This window comes from Mycteria americana, chromosome 9 (assembly GCF_035582795.1).
Source record: "Mycteria americana isolate JAX WOST 10 ecotype Jacksonville Zoo and Gardens chromosome 9, USCA_MyAme_1.0, whole genome shotgun sequence".
Classification (NCBI taxonomy): Eukaryota; Metazoa; Chordata; class Aves; order Ciconiiformes; family Ciconiidae; genus Mycteria; species Mycteria americana.
Window position 1 is genome coordinate 8952706 of NC_134373.1, and position 16526 is coordinate 8969231.

The 16526-nt window shown below is 39.9% G+C and overlaps 1 protein-coding gene across 5 annotated transcripts in view; it reads left to right on the forward strand.

Annotated features, from left to right (window-relative positions):
- The window catches only part of PMS1 (PMS1 homolog 1, mismatch repair system component), a 50617-nt gene that overhangs the window by 3070 nt on the left and 31021 nt on the right, over window positions 1-16526 (forward strand). For all 5 annotated transcript variants that reach the window (XM_075511839.1, XM_075511840.1, XM_075511838.1 and 2 more), the window contains 4 exons: window positions 142-296; window positions 6176-6358; window positions 8462-8564; window positions 10231-10394. In XM_075511839.1, coding sequence (XP_075367954.1) covers window positions 165-296; window positions 6176-6358; window positions 8462-8564; window positions 10231-10394 — 582 coding nt within the window. In that variant the 5' untranslated portion in view covers window positions 142-164. Of the gene's footprint in view, window positions 1-141; window positions 297-6175; window positions 6359-8461; window positions 8565-10230; window positions 10395-16526 lie in introns of those variants that run through there.

Sequence of the window (16526 nt, forward strand, 5' to 3'; positions counted from 1 at the left end):
CCTGCTGTATCTTGAAAATTGTACTCTTTAGCCATAATGTTATGTTTCGCCTACATTTAAAAGTTGCTGTAAAACAATTCCTTAGAAATATGTATTTGTAATGTGCCTTTTACATTCTTTTTCTGTTCACTTTCTGTGCAGCTTCCCTGACTCTTAATTCCATTATGAAACAGTTGTCGGCAGAAACTATTCGTCTCCTTTCAAGTTCTCAGGTGATTACATCAGTTGTCAGCGTGGTGAAGGAGCTGATAGAAAATTCCTTGGATGCCAGTGCCACAAATATTGACATTAAACTGGTAAGTCCTCTTTCTTTCTCTCACAAAGAACTGGATGTAAAATAAGATGCCAGGAAAGCTGTTCCACTGCAAATGTATTTTTTAGGCTATCGTGCTTGGGGAATGGAAGGGCATTAATAGTATTTATACATATATATTTTAACCTCAAATAAAAATGGTCCAGAATTAGTTTCCGTTAACGTTTTTGAGGCCCTACTGAAACAGTAAGGCATATTTGTGCTCTTGAGTGTATCTTGGGGAAAAACTGTCAACTTCTTTAATACTTCTTTTCCTACTCACAAATTACTTTTTCTGACTAATAGCTTGTTTTAAAAGTTGTTGGACTTAAGTTTCACTGCTAGACTGGCATATTTAATGCTCATTACAAGATTTTGTCGGGAAGGTGAAAATGGAAACAATGGAAAAGGTTGATGGCCATGCTAGATGTTTTTGTAATATAAATTACCACACGGTCCCTAATTAGCATGGTGAGCTCTGGCTACTTCTAACATTTTATTTTTATACGATGTTAAAAAAAAGTTGGCATATCACTCAAGGGTAGTTTCTGAAAAAAGAAAATATTGTTTATAATAAAGAACTTGTGCTTTTTTCCCCAAATTGGGTAAAATTGCTAACTGATCAGCTTCTCTTGCTGCCATGAGTAGTTCTGGTTTTGCAGTATTTTGTCAACAGCTCCATAGTGGCAGTATCTCCTAGTTAGTAAGAAAGTGTGTTGTAACAGTCTGTATAAATGGAGGTAGCCAGAATTGCATCCAATTTCCTTTCCTGCAAGTAACAGTGAATATATAAGCTATTCTTGAATTAAGCGTTAGACAAATGCTCTTAATTAGGAGGGCAATTCAATTTCTGCTTGTTTCTTTGTCTGTGTCACTGCTGTCTTTTCTGAATGTGTCTCAAGCGTTTTCCATCTGAGTATGGTTTCCTGCAGATGCCAAGGAAAACGCTTAGTTGTTATTTGCCTTAAGTGAGCTGAAGATACTCGGTCTGCACTATGGTCTGCGATGACCTCTATCTTCTCAATATTTAGACTGCATAGTATCTTGCTTCATGAGTAACTCCAAAGTGAGTAGTGTGTGCACAGTTCTGGGGGTAAGCGTATCAGAACCAGATCCTGTGAGCCGATCAATAACTGCAAGAAGTCAACAGAAGGTTTTGGAGCCTTCAAAAATTGTTAGAACAAACCTTGTCTCTTCTACTGGAGTACTGATACAGAGCCATGCAGATAGCAGGAGGAGAAAGCTCTCCAATCAGCGTGGGTTTCACGGTGCAATAACCAGCTGTTTCCATAGTGAGAGGTCCCAAATCAATTAAAAAGAGCATTTTCAGCCATTTCCAGTGCATGAGTCATCTGCACGACTGTTACATTCTTTGTCAGTTCAGCCCAATGCAAATCACTGTATTTCTAAAACAAACAAACCTGGCTTTATCCAGGTTGTCAGTGAGTAAACGAGATTTGCTGATTGTTCTTCTGTGGGTACTAGGGGAGAAGAGAAAACCTGCACTTTGCACAGCTGTACACAGTAATACTGTAAAACAGTGGATTTTTTTCTGGGATTTTTTTGTGATAAGAATATTTTTATATCAAAATACTAGTTTTATTGCATGAAATTTAAATAAGGTTGACCACATAATAGAGTCCAATGACCACATTAACTCTGGATTTGTTCAAAAGCATAATAGAGAACGGAAACTTTGAAATGTCATTTTACAGCTTGATGTTTTTTGCCTGAAACTTGCAGCATTTTCATTGTTGTAACCTTTTTCAGATGGATTAGGAAGGCTAGCTGATTCATTCAGACTTGTTACCCGATTTGCCTAAACAAAGACAGGAATGGCTTTTTTGGAGACAGACAGACAGGAGTTAACCTGCAGGTGGGATGGTTCTTGGGTAGAAACCGAGGCAGCGGGCAGTTGTAGTGGGAAGCTTTGGCTAGTGTTTTATTCTTGTTAACTTCTTGGTTGACTGAACTCCAGGGGGTGATGTTATAGAGCGTCTTTGCACTGTGTATCAACTAGCTTTCACACAACAGTGGGAAAAACATCAGCTTATATTGTAGTTTTAGATAATGTGATAATGCTTTAATTACAATTAAAAGCCAGTCATTTGATTAGAAACTGAACTGTGGCCTTTCTATAAAGTGTTGAGTGGTATCTATTTATTAATTTGAACCTCAGCTTTGTTGCTTTTAGAAATACAAACATAGTGGAGCTTGCCTTGTTGTTAGCAGCAGGGTCAACTGCCTCTGTAGCATGGCTGTGCATTAAGCATATGTAGAATGATGGTTTTATTCTTGACCTGATGTCCTGGCTTCAGGTTAAAATATGCTAAAAACCATTGACACAGCAATATAGTTGCTTGTGTATGGATAAAGAGACTCCACGGACATCAGTCTGTCAGTTTCTCTGACTGACCTCTAACAACAGGAATTTATGAGAATAATCTGCACAGCCTGACTGAGACCTGCATATTTTAATTAGTAGAGAAGATGAGCAACAGCCTGTGCTAGTAGTTGGAGCAAAGCTGGGATTTGGGAAGGACAAATCTTAGCTATAGGTTTACTACTATTACATGAAATGGCTGTTGTAAAAGGCAGACACTTGTTTCTGCACCTTTTTTTCCAATGCATGAAGTGGGAGCTTTAATCCTTAGAACCTTCTCAAAGGAAGTTTAGCTCAGGGTGAGGTTCCACTGTACACCTGATCCATCTCATTGCCTGAAAAGCATAGTCCTACATCCATCTGCACGGCATTGCTAGACATTTCTGCCTCTCATGATCCATTCATGTTGCTAATGCAAAAGAAAAGTAACCCAGCAAGAACAGTGGATTATTTGTGCCAGTTTAATAAGCTGAATTGACCTTAGAGTTCTCATGAGTAACAGAGCTGTAGCTGAAACAAAGACAGGACTGGCAGTCGTGAGTAAAAGGAGGGAGTTGAACCATATGGTTTGGCATCAGTGATCTGGTAAAGCAACTTAAACATCTTATGAGATCACGACCACAGTAGTATTTAGGTTGTGTAGCATGGTGGGAGGTGTTACAGAATACAAAGTTTAAGCACTGTAATATTTTAAGTGAAATGTCTGCACATAAAAATGAATAATATTAGAAAAGAAATATAGACTCTTTCGTGTAACATTTTGATTCAAGTTAAAGAAGGTAAATCTCACTTTTCCTAAGCAGTTAAGTGGTCTGGAAGTAAAAATTAGAATGGAAAATAGAGATTCATTGTAAAATGCTCAAACCCTAGTGCATTCAGCAGCAGGGGAAGGTTTCCTGTTTATATCTCCCTATGTGTTTTTATGTTCAGTTGAGGTGTATTGCTTAGGTTCTGTTTTGCTTCCCAGTAGGAGGTCAACTCAAATATTAGCAAAAGCATTGTTTTTCACCTGAAGATAGCTTTAGCACCATTCATTAATAAGGAAAATGAAATGTACCCACATTTCTATTGTGTATCAGCTAGTTAAATATATACAGTTCTGTGCCTTCCTCAGAGGCTTTTGATGTTTCCTAATGCAGATTATGTGTCAATACAGATAATATCTTTAGATACCTTCCTTTTGTTTTTAATTGCATTATTTTTTTACTTTGAGAAATAACCCTGGGAGTACATTATATTTTTTTCATAACTGTTTTCAGTCTATGCCCAGATGGGACAACAAAGTTAGTTCTGTTTAATCAATCAGCTTTCTGTGAGCAACTGTCACATGCTCTGTGCAGCATCAGTGGTGGTAGCCACTCATTCAAGATATTCTGTCTAAGCAAAAACAGTTTTAAGGTCGCCTACATGGATTATACTCTACGGCACATTTTTCTGTATGTTGCATCATAATCTTTTCAAAGATCCAGATGTGCTTCTGTAAAAGAAGTTTAGTTAGGGATCCTGCAGTTCTAATTGCTTTCTCCTCCTGGCTTGTGATTCTTTTGGGTGTGATTTACATGTGCAGATTATAATGTGGCTGGAAGGAAGCATTTGTTTGCTGCACCTCTTTGGGTTGTTATAGAACCTGAATTCCATCTTTCATTTAGCTGTCCTAGTTATCTGGGTTTTAAGAGTGTTAGCGTATTTATGCTGGTGCTTATGGAAATGACATTTAAATTAGAATTCAGTAAAATATGTATTGTGTATATGTAAAGGTAAATCACAAAGATTTGCTTCCTTGAAAGCTATTTTTAAAAGAACTTCTAGGAACCTTTACTTCTTTCTGTAAAGTATTGTACCTCTTTACAAGCTTTTTTACTTCTGTCCTCTTTCATGCCTTGCCCCCGTTAGAATTTCAGCTTCTTGTTGTGGTTTAACCCCAGCCAGCAACTAAGCCCCCCGCAGCCGCTCGCTCACTCCCCCCTCAGTGGGATGGGGGACAGAATCGGAAGAGCAAAAGTGAGAAAGCTCGTGGGTTGAGATAAAGACAGTTTAATAGGGAAAGCAAAAGCCACGCACACAAGCAAAGCAAAGCAAGGAATTCATTCACCACTTCCCATGGGCAGGCAGGTGTTCAGCCATCTCCAGGAAAGCAGGGCTCCGTCACACGTAACGGTGACTTGGGAAGACAAACGCCATCGCTCCGAATGTCCCCCCCTTCCTCCTTTTTCCCCAGCTTTATATACTGAGCGTGACGCCATATGGTGTGGGATATCCCTTTGGTCAGTTGGGGTCAGCTGTCCCACCCGTGTCCCCTCCCAGCTTCTTGTGCCCCCCCAGCCCACTGGCTGGTGGGGTGGGGTGAGAGGCAGAAAAGGCCTTGACTCTGTGTAAGCGCTGCTCAGCAGTGACTAAAACATCCCTGTGTTAGCTAAACAGCAATAACAGCTATAAATTCTATCTAGCACATTCGAATCAAAGCTGTCGTTATCTTGAACCCTTTGGGCCCTACATTGGGCACCAAAAAGGACTGTTGTGGTTTAACCCCAGCCGGCAACTAAGCCCCCCCCCAGCCGCTTGCTCACTCCCCCCCCAGTGGGATGGGGGAGAGAATTGAAGGGTAAAAGTGAGAAAACTCGTGGGTTGAGATAAAGACGGTTTAATAGGGAAAGCAAAAGCCATGTACGCAAGAAAAGCAAGGAATTCATTCACCACTTCCCATGGGCAGGCAGGTGTTCAGCCATCTCCAGGAAAGCAGGGCTCCATCAGGCGTAACGGTGACTTGGGAAGACAAACGCCATCACTCCAAATGTCCCCCCCCTTCCTTCTTTTTCCCCAGCTTTACATGCTGAGCATGAGGCCATATGGTGTGGATTAGCCCTTTCGTCAGTTGGGGTCACAAATCCAACACAGAGCCCCATGCTAGCTATTATGAAGAAAATTAACTCTGTCCCAGCCAAAACCAGTACACTTCTGTATACTGAGACACAATATAGAGACTGGAAGACTACTGAAGTGGTGAAATCACATAAATCAAGACTGAAATTGAAAGCAGTTCTAAGTGAGGGCCCACTGACTGCAGTGGATACAGGGCTGCATTTGTGGTGATTTCAAAAAAATCAATACCACAGAGGTGAAAAAGTCTTTAGCTTTCCAGCTATGGATCTCTTTCTGAGCTTAGGTTTTGCAAATTTCATCACAGTTTAAAAAAAATTTACTTAATTCCTGTTTTAATTTTACTGTATTTATATTAACGTGCTGTTTCCAAAATACAGGGTATGATTTACATTATTTAATTAGGGAAAACATCACTACTACCCTAATATGTTGGGGGTTTTTTTATTTTTTTTTTTTTTTTTTTTTTAAGCTGAGACATTTGATGGTTGCTCAGTTTCTCCAAATAAGCAAAACTCCCACTTCTGTCTGGATGGCTAGAAGCTGTAACTTTAGCTGCTTCAAACTTGTGTCTTAATTCATTCAGTTGTTTTAGTGCTCCGTTATGTTTTGTTCTTTTTTAGGAGAATTATGGGTTTAACAAAATAGAAGTAAGAGACAATGGCAACGGAATCAAGGTTGCTGATGTTCCAGTTATGGCAATTAAACACTACACCTCAAAAATAAACTCTTCTGAGGACCTTGAAAGATTGACAACATACGGTTTCCGTGGGGAGGCTTTGGGATCAATTTGCTGCATATCAGAGGTGAGCAGTTGTTATTTATAAATGTGTCTAGTCTTTTGTGTTGTGATTTTTTTTTTGTGTGTGTTTGTGAAAGTTTCATTAAAATATCAGTGCAAAGACTTTAAATTGTTCCTGCAGCCTGCCAGGGGTATGTTTTCCGAACAGTTTGGCTTGTGTATGCTGCCTTTCCCCTCCTCCCCAGAAGTCATGTCATATGGTTAGGAAGCAGTATGGATTCCTTGTTAGTGTCAGTCCTGCTTTTCTGTCAGCACTGCTGTAACCAGTATCTGTTTATTTTCCTCAGTTAGAATAGGTCAGATTGCTTAGTGTTTCCTTTTCTTTTGTGTCAGGGTATAGATAGATGATTCCTTATACATACATGTATAGATACATGATTCCTTAGAACACTGGCTTATCCTCTTTAGTGTTATCAGCAAATATAATCTCAAAGAGTATGGCTGAGTTTGCTACCTGAGTTAGGGGAAATCAAAATGAGGAACAGCAGATGGTGGCCAGGAGAAATCACTTCAGGGAACTCATGGCCCACATAGCTACCGTTGGAGTAAGGATTTCTGCCTTGATGTTATCTAGGTGATTAGCAGTCATGGGATCTTGCTGGGCTCTGTATTGCTCCTTGACATGTATATGACTGCAGTTACACAAACTTTGTTGTTGTATGAGTAAACAGGAACCTGCTCCCTGGCCTATCTGAGCCTGATACATATGTTTGTGTAAAGAGGACTGACAGTGTACTGATATATTTAGGTTTTAACTTGTTGACTGGAAGTAAGTTGATTCAAAACCATCTGAAAAGTGTTCAGGCTATTAAGGACACAGCATCTACCTCTTCCATTGTGCTCTGCCTTTTTGTATTTGTGCTGTGCCAAGGTCAAGTTTTGGATTCTTCTTTATAAGCCTGCCAAGGATTAGATCCTGCAAGAAGATACTGATACCTGTGTCTGATCGGAACTGTCAACTGTTGAAGTCAGGAGACGTGTTAGAGCTTGACTCCTGGCTACCTTGGGCTACATTCACCTTGCACTAAGCAGGAGTGGGTTGTGTGTTTGGATGGAGATTTCCAAAGATGCTTTCAAAGTGTTGGTGTTTTGACAGATGATGACAGACCTCAATCACTGGTTCCTTCTAATGAGTTGTTGGAGCAGGATGCCATCTGTTCTGAGCATTTAATCAGCTCTATGGTATGTTTCTTAAGAGATGGGAGGTGGCCTGAGTGTATTAGGTACTTTAATAGCTATTACTTTAACCCTTGGATCAGTAATTATGTTAATTAAACACTCCTGGCATTAATCGCATTCTGGCTACCCAAACTGCCCCCTGAAGTTTCAGTTAAGAGGTACTTTACTATTGGCCCTTATTGGTCTGTAATATTGTCATTTCCAATTAATCAATTACCGTTTTTTCTCTCCAGAGGCATGGCTGAACTCCAAATGATTTGTATGAGACACTAAAATAAACCAAAATACCCTGAACCTCTATATGTGTGATAACCTTTATGTCTTCCAGGTGGTTAAAAATGCAGTGGCTCTATTGTTCAAAGTATTGATACTTGAACTCAGGGAACTGTAGTTTTATTGAACTTCTGGTGTATGACTGGTCTTGCTAAAGCCAATCTGTGTATTACCTTAATAGCTTACAAAGCATGCAACTACTGATTGCTAGATATATTTGGGTGTGGAAAGATAATATATGGTTTGTTTGATAGTAGTTATGTTTGTGAAATCTCACATGAATTTAAGAAGTTGTCATAGTATGCCTATGGATGAAAATGCAAAATTATCAATTGATTTAGTTGTTTATTTAACCTGTGTTTAGAATAGAAGATATAGGAGTGTGTGTTGTAGGTAGTAGGGATTGCTATGCTTTGTGTATTAGTGTGATAGAAGTGCGTAGCTTTTAGTTGAATGGATGGAAAAATGAGTAATAATGCAGCATGTTTCTGTGACTGTAAGAAACATCTGTAGAAGAAAAATTTTATAAACTAATTAAATGTAATTGTGGTGACTAAAAAACGCAATGGTAAGAATGGTAGCAAAGCTTTTCTAAGCGCATTATGTACTTTGTAAATCCTTGATTAACATGATTTTTTAAAATTACTCTTTTCAGGTTTTGATCACAACAAAGACAGCTGCTGATGATTTCAGCACTCAGTATGCTTTGGATAGCAATGGGCATGTAACTTCTAAAAAGCCTTCCCATCTTGGGCAAGGTAGGATGTCATTGTTCTGGTGTTGCACTGTGACAGGATTATTTTGTTTCTCTGGGGCTCTATTTGATGTTGAAATACGTGTTCTGTACTTGAAGGCTGAGTATGAAATCTTTGCAGCTGTAAACATTTCTCGCCTTATGTCTGTCAACTGAGAATGTGGTGTTATTGTAAAAAATAATGTGTCTTGGAAGTTTCTTTAGATACTAATTATAAACTAGTTTCTCCTTCTCTGACTCACTTCTTCAAGCTGACAGTGGAAATAAAAGCTGTAAAAATTCAATGCCCCAGGTCTAGGCAGACACTATATAAGTGTATGAAAGATTTGTTCAGGACCAAAATAATGTTTCTGTATGTAGCAAAATCCTTGTTTAAAGGAAGAGTTGCCCTGCTGCTATATGAAGGAGTTGCTGGAAGCAGCATGGCTGTAGGACCGGGCAAAGTCACAGTTTTTTCTAACCTGCAGGAAGGGTGTGTCACTAGAAATCCTTCTGCGTGTTTGTGTGGAAGGTTAAAGGTTACCCTCATCTCAGAGGTGGCCTTGGTGCTTCAGATATAGTGTAGGTTTGGGGTAGTATCTGTTCTACTTTGTGCTCTGCTCAGCTAATCGTTGCTCAGCGAGGGCTATTAAAAGACCACGCTGTGTCCTCGCATTCACACTCCAGCCGATGTGTATTCCCAGAAGAGAAGCGATTTGCTCCTTTCTTGTGATGAGGATGTGCTCCTGAGGAAGCAGTTGCAGGTCTTCTGTAAAGCTCAGCTTTTCCCAGCTGAGCCGCAGCGGCTGCTGGTCAATATTGTGCCCACAAGTTGCCCCCCAGCCAGCTGCAGTGCTCGTACACCCAACGGGGAGCTGACTGCCCACCCGACTTCCTTCCTCCTCAGCACTAACTGGCTGCAGGGAGCCACTAAGCCAGAAGAAGCTGCTGAGGATTAGTCAATGGGCAAATACTGAAGAAAGAGCTGAAGCTGAGAACTCTCATTTTAGCTAATTTTAACTAGGGACTCTTTTTAAGAATTAGGCTGTAGTATTTTCCACGGCTGGAAAGCCTGTGGGTTGCGTTGCCTTGTCTTCTGTCAAAATTTTTGAATGATTGACTGATTTCTGTGACATATATTTAATACTTTGCAATATCCTTATGGGCTACAAATTCATGTGTTTGTGTTGGTAGATGAATATTCCTCCTTTTACTGTGTACTGTGCCTTGAAGAGAGGTATCGGGCTCTTTAGGTACTACCCTAGAGCAAATGCTTGTGAAGGGCCTTAATCGAGCTCATTGTTCCTTTGTCTCCAGGTGTATCTGATTAGATTCTAACCTGTTAATGAAAGTTAACTTAATATGCACTAAAAAAGTCTTCAGTTTTATTTAGTGCTGATTCTCGCTAGTTGGTGTGTACGAAAGAAAGCTTAATGCTGCGATCATAACTCTAAATAAAGGAGGGGAATCACAGCTCTTGAGGCCTATAGGTACTTTTTGGGGGAGGGTGACTGCTAATTTGGTGTATTTCTTCTCATGCTAATATAATCTAATTTAGAGTTACTAAAGTTTCTTTTGTATGCAGCAGCATACAGACAGGTCTCTTCAAGTAAAAATGAAGTTTCCTCAATATCCAGTCAGTGGTGTGTTTTCAGTGTAATTCCTACTTGTTTTTTGTCACCTGCTTGCAGGTACTACAGTAACAGTCCTAAAGTTGTTTAAGAATCTTCCTGTAAGAAAGCAGTTTTACTCAACAAATAGAAAATGTAAGGAAGAACTGAAAAAAGTCCAAGATCTACTGATAGCATATGGTATCATAAAACCAGACCTGAGGATAACCTTAACACATGATAAGGTAATAATGAGTTTTTCTCTATCAACTATCTTAAGGATCAGTTTCTGATGATTTTATGCAGTTTATCTAATACTTAGATAAAATCTTTCATTCCTAGGAATTTTCTTTCATCATAGGTTTGTTTTGAACTTGCACTTCTTTCTTCCTTTCATAGATGTGTATTTATGACGGTTACAGATTTTGATCCTAAACTTCTAAAACTCAGGCTCAGATCTGCCTTTTGGTCTGCTCCAACAGGTGTCTGGTTAGATATATGAAGTATAAAAATTATTTTACATGCTAGTAGTATAAGAATGATTTTACATGCTAGTGGTTAGTAAAGATGATGGTGGTGTTCTGCAGAACAAAACAGTGAGACCTTACTAGGCCACAGGGCCTGATCAAGTGTTAACCTAAGGAAACTGAAAAAACTCAAAACTTACTTGGTTAGGCTATCTATCTGGGTAGACACTATAGCACATACAGGTAACTTGCTGTATGCTGAGTCATAAGAGCTTAATGCATAATGGTGGCTTTATTTAAAAAGGCTAAAAAATTCGAAATGGTTTGCTACATTGGTGTAAGTAAGAGTAAAGCAGGTTATAACAACAGGCTTTAGTTGAGGTAGTTGTTCTTTGTTTAGACTTGGGGGAATGCATTCAGAGGCTGCTTGGAGGCTACTTTGACTGCACAGCATACGGAACAGTAATTTTACAACACAGAGACAGAAATTGCATGCGCAGCTACAGAAATGAGCATTGAGCAGTTCTCCTTTACCTGACCCCAATTTAACACAGCTAATTTTATTGGCTGTACTCCTGTTTTTAGCACCTCTGAGAAGAAAGCTATGCTACTGAATTTCCAAGTTGCCACAAAGTAGAGAGTGACATCTCGTGGCCAGATCCCTCAGCAATTCTTTTTCTGTTCTAAAATAATTTTGTTTGTTGATCTTGCTATTTGGCCTGTTCATTGAGCAATTTTGATCAGTTACTCTATCAACCAAACATTCACACTTGAGTTCCTTTTCAGTGGGAATGATGAATGACACTGTGCTTTCCTAAAATGACAACAGATTGCCCATCCTTTTCTGGAGTTGTATAACATACTCTGATTATATTTATGTATGTATTTCTAAATATCAAAGTGTAGATACTGTGAAAAACAAAAGCCAGCCTTGTGGCTACAGAATTAGTATTCCAAAGCTGAGCAAGTGTAGCTACTTTCAGTCTTATTTCATTGGGACTACAGAAAGTTTGAAACCAGAGATCTTGGGGGTGTGCGCTTCTTAGATTGTGTTAAGCTCCTTGACATATCTAGCAGTGCTTCACAGTATTGGTCTTAAATGTTGGACAATAAAACCAACATTGGCTTTTGGCTAATTTTGGCTTTTATTGGTGGTTTGTTTTTGCTTGCTGACAAGTTGCAAATTATTTTTTATGGTATTTTGATTTCATCCCTTTTGATTAGACTATTACATATCTGTTTTTTCTTTTTTTCTATGCTTATTTTAATACAATGGCAATAACGTGCAAGAAGTTGATCGCATATCTTTTTCACAATACTTACTGCAAAAATGGTGTGGAGAGCAGCATGACAGTAGCCATCGCATGTTGGTTTTGACTACGTATCCTATTAGCTTCAGAGGTAAATTCTTCAATACACAATTTGAGTAGGTAAAATCAATCAGTACAAATTCTATCTGCAGGCAGTATTATTCATTGTAATGACAGAGAGATGGTGCTGATTTTTTTGGCTCTTCATTTTGCACTGCCGGCCTTATGTTCATTTAATTTTTTTAGAAAAAAAGAAAACAAGTAAGAAGCTGCTCAGACATGTTTCAACACAAGATGTCGCTCAGTAGCTATTGCTGAGCAGGAAAAATTAAAGCCTTAAGAAACCGTAAAGTGTAGTCTGTCTCTGTGTGTGTGTAAATGCTTTAAAACAGTCTGAAAATGTTAAAAAAACTTTGAATGCAGATTCCCATGTTTCTACTGCTGTTGTCATTCCTTGCAAAATAAAAAATTACCTATTGCATCATACCTTTTAAGAAATTTGAAATTCTGAAATTCCAGTGCATAACTTTCAGCAAGTCTATGTGCATCTGTTTTACCATAATATCACAGAAAATGAATACTCATTAGTTCTTTTTCCTTCAGATGCTGAGTATTATTGTCATTAAAATTATTAATTCAGATCAGAAGGTGTTTTTCCTATAGTGGTACTACAGTATACCTGTGCTAGAATAATACTCTACTGAATAGGCTTGTCTGTGGTTTGTTTGGTTTTGGTGTTCTTTTTTGTGGTGGCTGTTACATTTCTGTTTCAAATGTACTAGGAGAAAGAATCAACTTCTTAGTATGGCTTTATTTTTCATGTAGCTCATAGATTATATATTAGTTTAAAAAAAATGTATGTGCAGTTATTCAGAGGAGTTCCTAGAATCCCAAATTCTTGAGGCTGAGCCAATACTTTCTGTTGCAATGGAAGAAGATACACGTCAGGAGTAAGATCAGGTTCCAAGGCTTAAAAGAGCAAGAAGGTAGCAGAGATGAGGTATTGCAGAAGGAGACGAGGAGAGATGGGTCGAAAGATTAGAAAGGGCAGTAAGTGAAAAAAGTGTAAGTGAAAGTATATTTCAAAGGAAACCTTGAAAATAAATTACAAAACCAGTACATGGGGAAAAAAAAAAAAAAAGGAACCAAACAGTCTTTAAAGTCCTGTATTTTATAAGAAATGAAAGGAAAATGGAAGAAAGCATAGCCCTAGCTTTACCGAGGAAGAATGTGATGAGGCTGAAACTTTTACAGAAGTGCCTGAGGTTAGGCTTCTGAAAATGGTGGCCTAATTGATTCTAGCAGAAACTTATTTTGACAAGTCAGGCCTCTTATTGAGCTGTTGAATGTATATATGTTTTCAGGATGCACAATACATTGCATGTTTTATTTCCACCATGTTTTTTTTTAAAGGTGTATGTCTTGTGCTCCTGAAGTAAATTTCCAGAAATTTTTCTTGTTATTGTGCCACATTTCGTATCTCTGTTAGTTTAGAAAATACATTAAGTTTAAGTTTCTGATTAAGTTTCTGATTTCTTTGAAGAACCACGATGCTCTTATTGCCTTTGGGTTGTTTTCTAGTAAGTAAGAAAATAGATATCCTTTTATCAGTCATCCGAGGGTTCATTTATTGTGTACTCTCCGTCAGTGCATTTCTGAGATAGGAAATACTCAACTGCTCTTTCTGCTCAGAATGTTTTGTTTGCATTAGCAATAAATAATGAATCACTTTGCAGATCAACCCTTGAAGTACTATTGCTATTTTGACAACTTGGATTAGCTAGTGCTCCTTCTTTTTATGAAGGTTTATCCTGCCAAGACATTCTTTGAATACTGATAATGTTGATCCTCTTGCCAGTATGGTTATGTTAGAAAGAGGTATTTTTCTTCTTTCATCACCATGTTCCTTGAAAGCATATTGAATAATGAGACAGCCAAATGGAAATAATTTACATGAGTATTCAGCAAGTTTATTTAAAGTTAACATTATCTGAAGGCGTGCTAAGAACATTCCAAAGTCAGCTACCGCTTAAACCGCGTCAAACTCTTCAGCCCGAAATGCCATGTTCTAGCCACCTATGAGCTCTGGCTGTATTTTACCCGAGGTGGTGGAGGCTCTTCCCTGGAACAACAGTTTCACACTCTTCACTGTTTAACACCAGTAGCCCTTGATTCAGTCTTACAAGCCACTGATGTTCAAGAAATGCCTTTGTGTGTTGAAAGGCTGATGATATGGAATAATTTAATTCTGTTCTAGTTGTCCTTTTTCCACAAACGGTGAAATGAGAGAGGACACATGATAACTATACCTGTTTTAACAGTTTCAGATATAATAGGGCTGAACAAATTATGGCAACAGGTGGTTTAGATGGTGCCTATCAGCAAGTCATACCATACACAACTGGTCTCACGTCTTGTGTGAAGCACAGGTAGGCCATAAATAGACTTAATAAATTTTCCAGTTCCTGTTGAGGAAAAATCTGCATAAGGGAGTATTTTTTTTCCAGTGTTTTTAATGCATAATATTTTGAAGCCTTGGTCACACAGAGTTCTGCCTAGAAGAACTATGTCTTGTTTGTTTCTTGAGAGAGACATGGGTCAGAACTTCTGGATGCAAGAGGTCCATTTTAAAGCTTTTATAACTGTGGATGGTATTCTTCCCCAAACCCCCTTTGTGGTTTTGGTTGGTGTCGGCCTAAAGGATGCCATCTTCATTTTTTTTTCTTTACAGTGAGTCTTCTCTTATTCCCAAAGTTGGATAATCTCAACCTATGGTCTGTATCCAATAGTCCAAAGCCAGTTTGTTTTCTGCGTCAGAGTCCTCTGTAGTAAGTGTAGGTTTTTTGAGACAGACTAAGTGCATGTGGTGGGTTGACCCTGGCTGGATGCCACGTGCCCACCAAAGCCACTCTCTCACTCCCCCTCTCAACTGGACAGGGGAGAGAAAATATAATGAAAGGCTCGTGGGTTGAGATAAGGACAGGGAGAGATCACTCACCCATTACCATTACAGGCAAACCAGACTTGACTTGGGGAAAATCAGTTTAATTTATTGCCAATCAAATGAGAGTAGGATAATGAGAAATAAAAACCAAATCTTAAAACACCTTCTCCCCACCCCTCCTTTCTTCCTGGGCTCAACTTCACTCCCAAATTCTCTACCCCTTCCCCGCCAGCGGCACAGGGGGACGGGGAATGGGGGTTGCGGTCAGTTCATCACACGTTGTATCTGCTGCTCCTTCCTCCTCGGTGGAGGACTCCTCACACTCTTCCCCTGCTCCAGCCTGGGGTCCCTCCCACAGGAGACAGTCCTCCATGAACTTCTCCAGTGTGAGTCCTTCCCATGGGCTGCAGTTCTTCAGGAACTGCTCCAGCGTGGGTCCCTTCCACAGGGTGCAGTCCTTCAGGAACAGACTGCTCCAGCATGGGTCCCCCATGGGGTCACAAGTCCTGCCAGCAAACCTGCTCCAGCCTGGGCTCCTCTCTCCACAGGTCCACAGGTCCTGCCAGGAGCCTGCTCCAGTGCAGGCTTCCCACAGGGTCACAGCCTCCTTTGGGCATCCCCCTGCTCTGGTGTGGGGTCCTCCATGGGCTGCAGGTGGATATCTGCTCCACCATTAACCCCCACGGGCTGCAGGGGGATATCTGCTCCACCATTAACCCCCACGGGCTGCAGGGGGATATCTGCTCCACCATTAACCCCCACAGGCTGCAGGGGACAGCCTGCCTCACCATGGTCTTTACCAGGGGCTGCAGGGGAATCTCTGCTCCAGCGCCTGGAGCACCTCCTCCCCTCCTTCTTCACTGACCTTGGTGTCTGCAGAGATGTTTCTCTCACGTATTCTCACTCCTCTCTCCAGCTGCCATTGCGCAGGTTTTTTTCCGCCCCTTCTTAAGTATGTTATCCCAGAGGCGGTGCCATCCTCACTGATGGGCTCGGCCTTGGCCAGCAGTGGGTCTGTCTTGGAGCTGGCTGGCATTGGCTCTATCTGACATAGGGGAAGCTTCTAGCAGCTTCTCACAGAAGCCACCCCTGTAGCTTGCCACACAAACCCAATACAGTGCATTAGGGTAAATTTATAATTTTAAACAATGGGATTGTAAATTTACCATTTTTAATAATGGGATTGTACTTTGCATTCATTTGTTGTGCTTCCAAACTCTGCTGTAGCTGCATGTTGAAAAGAAATCTGCATTGAGCAGAAACAGCAGCACGTAAGCTCTTTCTTGAGTTGGGAAGACTACTCTGTTTAATGTAATGATGATAAATTAAGTCCCTCCCTAATCTGTGTGTCTTAAAATATAAAGAGGAATTATGATTAAGAATCTGCAGTGCTCTGCAGCCAACATGCTTTCATGCTGACCTGGAATATAGCTCAGTCTTTACTTCCATTCGTAGTTCAGTGGCTTTGCTGAGAAAGCCAAACAGAGAGTTAATTATGGTGTTTTTTGTGATGAGGACACCTGTCCACTAGGAAATGCGCCGAGACCCTCAACTCAGTTTACATCAGCCAGAGAACAGCTGCCAGATGGTAACTACTTTTGGTCACTACCAACCTGGTTGAATTTGAACTGGTGACCTAGAGGTGAAATGCTTTAT